Here is an 8,591-nt window from a genome sequence, read left to right as displayed (position 1 = left end):
TATCCCGCCTTAAAAACAACAAAGTACACCAAGCAGTCGAGGCTTCTAATCCATATGCTTCTAATGACAGTCTCCAGACTGCCCCGCACAATAATGTCCTCCTCCTATCCTGTCAAACTTCACCAGCGTGTAGCTAGCTGGCTAATGGATCACTTAGCTCAACGCCTCCGTGATGTGTCAGCCCCGTGTGATGCTGCCTGGTGATGGCACTGACTGACTGACTGACTGACTGGGAGGCTGAGAAATGACCAAACCCAGATTTGGCCGACTAGCTAGCTAGCATTACTTTGCAAGACGGCATTCGATATCAATCCGTATCATTTTGACGAGGTTAATAGCTAAATGGCTAAGACCACTAACCACCAAATGAAAGAAAAAATCGAGGGCATTCGATCGCAGGATAGATTTATCTCGCTAGCAGTCCCACTTATTTGCAGATCATTGCGTCTTCTGTAGAAAACCGTCGGCATGGCACACTCTAGTTTGATGCCAAGACGGTACTAAGCAACCACAGTGAGTGACAGGTGTGTTTGCACGGGACATGGATGTGAGGAGCCAATTGGATAAAAGGGGCGGGATCCTATTTCCCTATCAGAAATGAACCTGACAAGTTCGGTCGATGCATAGCAAAGGGCACCGTGCAAATATAGAACTCTGAACAGGGCTAATAATTATGTCTTGAATAATGAAATTAGCATTATTATGGTACCTGGCCATTATCGTGGCGCACTGCATTGAGTGTGAGGTGGGTTTTGCAAATATAGAAAGAAAGGAATACTACTACTATTCCCACCCACTCATGATATGCGCTAATGCCAATTAATATGCGTAGAAATAAAGATAATATAAATGTATGAATCATTGTGCAGTTGACGAAACCGAATGAATTAATGCAATATGATAGCAAACAATCATAACATTGCATGCAGCAAATACAAGTACAAGTCAAGCCACACACGTTTGTAGTAATCTAATGACATCGTGTGGTCATGTTAAAGAATTACATAATAACTCGTAGACTATTATTTCACTGTTGTTTTTTTAATAATCATCTTGAAGTTAACGTAAACCCTCATGAATATTAACTGAACTTTCAGAAGGTATTTGAGCAGAATCTCTCTCTCTCTTTCTTGAATCCCTGTCCTCAGAAGTCTTTCTCTGTTTCTTTGCTAGAAGCATTGTATTCGGTATGTTAATACATGTTAAGCCATATATTCAGTATCTGAGTAGTATTCTATATACAGGTGCAACTCAAAAAATTAGAATATCGTGCAAAAGTTCATTCATTTCAGTAATTCAACGTAAAGGGTTAAACTTGAATATTATATAGACTCATTGCATTCATTGTACATATGCATGATTAAACTTTTCAGAGGGCTGACATTTCTGTATTTAAAATCCTTTTCTTATTGATTTCATGTAATATAAAAAATTTCTGAGATATTTAATTTGGGGTTTTCATAAGCTGTAAGCCATAATCATCAGATTTATAACAAATAAAGGCTTGAAATATCTCGCTTTGCATGTAATGAGTCTATATAATATCTAAGTTTAACCCTTTAAGTTGAATTACTGAAATAAATGAACTTTTGCACGATATTCAATTTTTTTGAGTTGCACCTGTATAAACCCCTCAAAAAAAGTTCGGAAACGCTTTTTCTGTTGATTATTCCTCCCCTTTAATAATTCCAATTGGTATTGTATTTTATATCGTTGGAAAGCCTGATTGGTCACCTTTACAATGGGGTACAACTTGTACATTTAAAATTTAAATTTAAATTTTTGGCATTTAGCAGACGCCTTATTCCAAAGCGACTTACAATCAATACATTTGAATACCAAGCATGTGAATCAGCAGTCCACCATTCGTTGCAGGAAGAGTACTCTAGCTCGGGCCCGGGGCCACTGATAGAAGGAAAAACCTTCTCCCTATTATCGCCTTCTACTATATATATATATATATATATATATTTTTTATATTACTGGAGAAACTGAGAAACAGTACAAGGGGGGCAATATAAGTTATTAGGGACACAGTAGAGGGGAAAGCGGGTGTCTTTAGGAGACGTAGTGGTGAGGGTCAGAAGATGTCTCAGGAGGAGCAGTTAAGATGTAACCTGAAGAGATGGGTCTTCAGTCTACGACGGAAGATGGGTAGTGACTCTGCCGTTCTGACAGCCGTGGGGAGCTCATTCCACCAGCGGGGAGCCAGTGTTGTGAAGAGACGTGATCGGGCAGCCCGACTGCTGTGTAGAGGAGGTGGGGCCAGTCGGCCAGTCGAGGTGGAGGAGCGGAGTGAGCAGGCAGGGGTTTGGGGGGTTACCATTTCCTTCAGGTAGGCAGGGGCTGTCCCTTTAGCTGCCAGGTATGCAAGCACCAGGGTCTTGAATCTGATGCGAGCTGCTATCGGGAGCCAGTGCAGGGTGCGAAGGAGAGGGGTGACATGCGAGTGTTTTGGGGAGGTTGAATACCAGCCGGGCAGCAGCATTCTGGATGAGCTGCAGAGGTCTAATGGCTGAAGCGGGGAGCCCAGCCAGGAGTACATTGCAGTAATCCAGGCGGGAGATGACCAGTGCCTGGGTCAAGAGTTGCGCTGCCTCTCTGGTAAGGAATGGTCGTATCCTTCTGATGTTGTAGAGGAAGAATCTGCAGGAGCGAGCCGTTGCTGCAATGTTCTCCGTACAGGATAGTCGGTTATCCAGGATCACTCCAAGGTTCTTGGCTGTCAGGGAGGGGGTTACAGTAGAGTTCTCCACTGTGATGGAGAAGTCTTGGAGAGGGCAGGCTTTCCCGGGGATGAAGAGGAGCTCGGTCTTGTTAAGATTGAGCTTGAGATGGTGGTCAGCCATCCAAGTTGAAATGTCAGCGAGACATGCTGAGATACGGGTTGCCACGTGTACATCAGACGGGGGGAAGGACAGGACGAGTTGAGTGTCGTCTGCGTAGCTGTGGTAGGAGAGCCCATGTGAAGAGATTACCGAGCCAAGAGACTTGGTGTAGAGGGAGAAGAGTAGGGGCCCTAGGACGGAACCCTGGGGAACTCCAGTGGAGAGGGTTCGTGGAGAAGATAGCGATTCTCTCCAGGTCACCTTGTAAGGATCATACATTCATGGAATGAGTAACACAGCTAAACGTGTGGGTAGCGGCCCAATTTGTTTTGCCAAAATCCCCTGCAATATTCTTCTGTTGGTATTCACTCTCGTTTTGAGCTTCAAGTGCTGGCAGGTGTGTGACTGGCATTTAGGTGCCCTAGGCGAGAGTATGATTTGATGCCCCCCCGCCCAAAAAATTTTTTAGGGGCGCCACCACCACATTAAGCCACCAGTACTGCCTCATCACCACCCACACATTCAACAGTAAAAATATGGACAACAATGGTTTCAAGACAAAAATAGACAGTAGGCTGAGACATGTTTTCATAGAGACATGAAATTCATAGAGACAAAATTATTGAAATGCATTTGGCGCCCCCCAGGCATTTGGCGCCCTAGGCGACCGCCTAGTTCGCCTATGCCAAGGACCGGCCCTGCCTGAATGGCACCTAATTGAAAGGAATGATATTCTGGGGCCAGTGGCGATCCCATATCTCCAGAATCTGGGACCTAACTCCATCCTCCATGATGACAACGCTCGCCCCCACAGAGCCACAATCAGTGGAGAGGGTGGAATGGCCTGCCGTGAGTTCAACCCAATTGAACACTTGTGGGATCAGCTTGGGCGTGCTGTACGTGCTGTACGTGCCAGAGTGGCACGTACACCAACGCAACCATGTTGGCTGACTTGCGGCAAATCCTAGTTGAGGAATGGGATGCCGTCCCGATAGCAGCTCGCATCAGATTCAAGACCCTGGTGCTTGCATACCAGGCAGCTAAAGGGACAGCCCCTGCCTACCTGAAGGAAATGGTAACCCCCCAAACCCCTGCCCGCTCACTCCGTTCCTCCACCTCGGCTGGCCGACTGGCCCCACCTCCTCTACACAGCAGTCGGGCTGCCCGATCACGTCTCTTCACAACACTGGCTCCCCGCTGGTGGAATGAGCTCCCCACGGCTGTCAGAACGGCAGAGTCACTACCCATCTTCCGTCGTAGACTGAAGACCCATCTCTTCAGGTTACATCTTAACTGCTCCTCCTGAGACATCTTCTGACCCTCACCACTACGTCTCCTAAAGACACCCGCTTTCCCCTTTACTGTGTCCCTAAGAACTTCTACTGCCCCCCTTGTACTGTTTCTCAGTTTCTCCAGTAATAAAAAATAAATAAAAAAATAAAACGTTTTAGTAGAAGGCGATAATAGGGAGAAGGTTTTTCCTTCTATCAGTGGCCCCGGGCCCGAGCTAGAGTACTCTTCCTGCAACGAATAGTGGACTGCTGATTCACATGCTTAGTATTCAAATGTATTGATTGTAAGTCGCTTTGGAATAAGGCGTCTGCTAAATGCTAAAAATGTAAATGTAAATGTCCCACAGCAGTGTGTGACCAGGCTGGTGACCAGCATGAGGAGGAGGTGCCAAGCTGTTGTGACTGCGTATGGATCTTCCACACACTACTGAGGTCCCTGACAATGTAAATTGGCCAATATGTGTTGTTGTTTCCTTATTACTGTGGGAGAGTGCAATCATCCAATCCACCGAGCAACTCAAAACGAGAGTGAATACCAATAGAAGAATATAGGGGATTTTGGCAAATAGTTTTGGGCCGCTACCCACACGTTTAGCTGTGTTGCTCATTCCACGAATACATGATCCTTACAAGTTGTGCCTCGTTGTAAAGGTGACTAATCAGGCTTTCCAACGATATAAAATACAATACCAATTGGTATTATTAAAGGGGAGGAATAATCAACAAAAAAAGCGTTTCCGAACTTTTTTTGAGGGGTTTATATACTATATACAAATACCATGAAACAAATACAGTCCAACAAAAACAATTACAGAGGAGAGTGAGTGACACACTCAATGGTCAACATTTTAATGTTCTTATTTTATATTCTTATTTCTGACAGTGTATCAAAGATGAGTAACTAAAGTAAAAAGTAAAAAAGTAACTATAAACTATAAAGTAAAGTAACTAAACAAAGTATCCAGTAACTATTTGTGCTCGCCAACGACAAGCGAAAGTATTATGATGTTCCTCAGTGAATTCAGCATTTTAGCTGTATTTTGACATGAATAAACACAAGCTGGGTTTTGTAAATACAATCCAGTGCCACATTGTGCAAGTCCTGGGGACAAACCTGACATAAAACAATGGCACTGTGCTAGTCGTCCTGCTGCTGCTTCTGCTGGAAGTAATCACAGTAGAGCAGCCTGACCTCCTCTGCCTGGGAGTGGTCAATGTCAGGGGATAGGGGCTGTGCGTGGCTAGGCTGAGGGCTCTCTACCTGGGCCACCTGCTCCTGCCACTCCTCCCTGAAGGCGTCCCCCTGGGTCTCACACACGTTGTGCAGGATGCAGCAGGCAAGGATCATGGTGGGTATCACATCCAGCCCACAGTCGTTTCTCTTGCTCAGACACTGCCAGCGTGCCCTCAGACGCAGTAGCGCCTCCTCTGCCACATGCCGTGCCCTGCTGAACCGCTGGTTGAAGGCTCGCTGAGGCTCTGTCAGCACTATCTCATTCCCCTCCTCTTTCCCTTCCTCTGCCTCTTCTTCCTCCTCCACTTTCTCAGGATAGGTCTTCATCAGCCAGCTCTGTAGGGGGAACCCAGCCTCTCCTAGTAACACGTACCTGGACAAGACAAAGTGATCTCAGTTAACTTACCTGATAAAGAAAAGGCAATGATAAAAAACATTAGTAATCAATAATCATAATAATCAATAACAATGTCAACAATACCTCAATGGCTTTCCCATGAAGCTCAGGGGCGGATCAGGTGACAGCCCGCCCTCAGAGGCTGCTGCCCACAGTCCAGAGTTCTGCAAGATGTCTGCCGGGTCAGTGCCGCCGGGGAAACCGGCACAGACATCCCAGAATTGCCCAAGCCCGTTAACGGCCACCTGGGCCACCACAGGGACAGGAAACAGAACACTTTCACTAGCTCACAGTCCAATCAAGATTGCATGATTAGTAGAATAGACCTGGATGTTTGAAATATTTATTTGTGCATATGCACTACTCTTGGAGGACAAAGGAGGTTGACTAGAAAATGAGTCTTTATGACTAAGAAACAAACACCTTTAAGGATGGCAGCCTTAATTAAAAATACAATGAACCAATGAGAGCTTTAAGTGTGTTAAGCCAAAGTGTGTTCATTTTCAACAACAAAGCAGCATTTTCTATCCAACAGCCCCTTTTGCCCTCTATCATGCGTGGTTAAACATCTCACCCACCTGCGACACCACAGAGAGCCATCCGTCAGGATTGGCGAAGTCTGCTACATTGGCAGACGGGGTGAGGATGGCCGTGTGGAGAGTTGCCACAGCACCCACACAGTGAGGGAATCCCCAGCGAGACAGGAAGAGGCGGGATGAGTCCTCCAGCTCCTGCTCACTGGGAGTCTGCAGGTACACAGGCCGGAGGAGCGTGACGATGGCGTGACACATGTCTCTCACGCACTTACACACAGTGGAGCTGCCCACGCCAAACAGACTGCTGATGGTGCGGTATTCTACATTCGACGCCAGCCGCCACAGCGCCACGGCCACACGCTTCTCTAATGGCAGTGCTGGCCGGAAGTGGGTGTCCTTGCGATGCAGACGGGGCTTCAGTTTACTGCACAGGAAGAAGAAGGTCTCGCGGCTCATGCGGAACTTCTCGAGCCAATCAGAGGGCTGGAACTCTGTCATCACCACACGCTCCCACCAATCGGTGCTCTCTGTGTTGGTCCAGGCACGGGTGCGGATGTTGTAGTTGCAGCGAGTGCCTCGCGCTATCAGCATCTGAAGGGAAACAGAGAGGCGAAGCTAGCAGTCCTGCCATCAAGCGAGAAGGTATGGAAGATTGACTTACCAAACAAAAGGTGAAACAAATAATTCACATATGTTGAAAAACTACAAGCATGATAGATACATGTAGATATTACATACATACATGACATTCCCACTGCCTGAAAATGACATTTGCAGTACAATAAAAAATAGGCTGTTATTGTCATGCAACAATGCTTTGTGTGGATGTGAACTAGCTATTAGTGAAACATTTGCCACTTTTTTTTTTTTATTAGACCCAAACATGTTTAACTTCATGAACTTTGTCAAATAGCTGTCTGACAGATTGCTTTTGATGAAGTATGGACATTTTATTACCATGAGCATTCTTCTCTGTCTTTGGAAGAAGTACTGCCTGTGTCGGATGCGCCTCTGGACCTCATTGCGTCGTTCGGTCTCAGCGCCGCTGATGTCTCTTCTGCGCTTCATTAGCATGTACGTCATCAGGAACATTAAAGGCCGAAGCTTGTCCTCGTCTGCCATGTTCACCACTTTAAACAGGTCAGGAACACCCGACACAAGGACAATAACAACAACTCGAGCCTCTCAGGAAAAGCTTAGCTACGCTTCTTCTTGACTGATTCGTACTGTTCGTACATCGCTACAAACAATTCAAAGATGCATTATCGCCATCTAGCGAGTGGAGGTCAGCAGAGGCTTGGAGTAAGCGCATCTATCACTATCCATGGTCTTGCAGAGCCTTGCGCTATAACGCAAATAATTCAACTTAGCCTATAAACTTGATCAAGATAGCACTGGGCTGGAATATAGGCTTACACAGTACGCGATTTTAGAATGGCTTACCAGATTCAATGAATCATTGACATATGTATTGGTTCAAGCTATTTTATTTAGTTATCAAACATTAAAGAGTCACTCAAGCTAAACGTTCTAAATGATAACACAGAATAGGCCATTTGTTTCACAGCCCCATAGCTGTGAGGGGAAATATGTATGATATTAGAACATAAGAACAATTAAAACATGTGATATGCCTTTTCTCTTAAATGCAGCCCAAAACTCATTGACAAAACAACATAGATACTGACATTTGAAATGAAATGTACAGTGCACTCAGTGTATCAGGCTAAATGTAATGTACATGTCTTCCCACAGTGCTAATGTGATTACAGTGGACACCAGTTACGAGACGACTCTCACACGGGTGATGAAGACCTCTGCAGCTGCATCCTCAAACTCCTTGGCGTCCATGTTAGGTCCTGCTCCTTCCCCACTGGATGAGTGTGCTTCAGCCATAGCCTGGGCCACCTTACAGGGCGAGATTTTAGCACTAGCCTCCAGGTAGCGGTTAGCCTTTGCATTAGCCTCCAGGTAGGGATTGGTCTTAGTGTTAGCATTAGCATCAGAGACATGGGAGGTCTCCAGGGCCTCCATAAGGGTCCCCAGTACAGCCAAGCACAGTGCCCGTCCTGCAGGCCCCTCGGCTGGGCCACACACCTCCGCATACAACCGCTGTGCCCGCCGAATGTAGTCAGAAAACACTGCACATGTAAGCACGCCATGCCTGAAAACGTCATAGGGAACAGCCTCGTGGTCCTGGCAGTGGAGGCGCCGTAGGAGAGGAGCAGAGGTGGAGGCTGGGACCCCCCCTTCGCTGCAAAGGCACTGGAGCGTCTGGGTGTAGAGTCCCCCCCGCACCCCTCC

The 8,591-nt window shown here is 46.4% G+C and overlaps 2 protein-coding genes across 2 annotated transcripts in view; both read right to left on the bottom strand.

Annotated features, from left to right (window-relative positions):
* Positions 1 to 5,004: 5,004 nt before the first annotated feature.
* LOC308149830 (uncharacterized protein) lies at positions 5,005 to 7,409 on the bottom strand (the record flags this gene model as incomplete). The annotated part of the gene is made up of 4 exons (XM_080522716.1): positions 5,005 to 5,727; positions 5,836 to 5,996; positions 6,330 to 6,878; positions 7,245 to 7,409. 4 exons carry the CDS (start codon positions 7,407 to 7,409, stop codon positions 5,259 to 5,261), a joined length of 1,344 nt encoding a protein of 447 aa, XP_080378842.1. The 3' UTR covers positions 5,005 to 5,258.
* Positions 7,410 to 8,069: 660 nt separating this feature from the next.
* tpgs1 (tubulin polyglutamylase complex subunit 1) overlaps positions 8,070 to 8,591 on the bottom strand; it is a gene marked incomplete at both ends in the record, with an annotated part of 1,242 nt that continues 720 nt past the window's right edge. The window contains one exon of the mRNA XM_080538620.1: positions 8,070 to 8,591. This exon is cut by the window's right edge and continues 121 nt beyond it. Within this exon, the coding sequence (XP_080394746.1) occupies positions 8,070 to 8,591 (522 nt within the window).

Source organism: Nansenia antarctica, assembly GCF_963989245.1.
Source record: "Nansenia antarctica genome assembly, chromosome: 1".
NCBI classification, from domain to species: domain Eukaryota; kingdom Metazoa; phylum Chordata; class Actinopteri; order Argentiniformes; family Microstomatidae; genus Nansenia; species Nansenia antarctica.
This window is presented reverse-complemented; position numbering and strand designations above follow the sequence as displayed.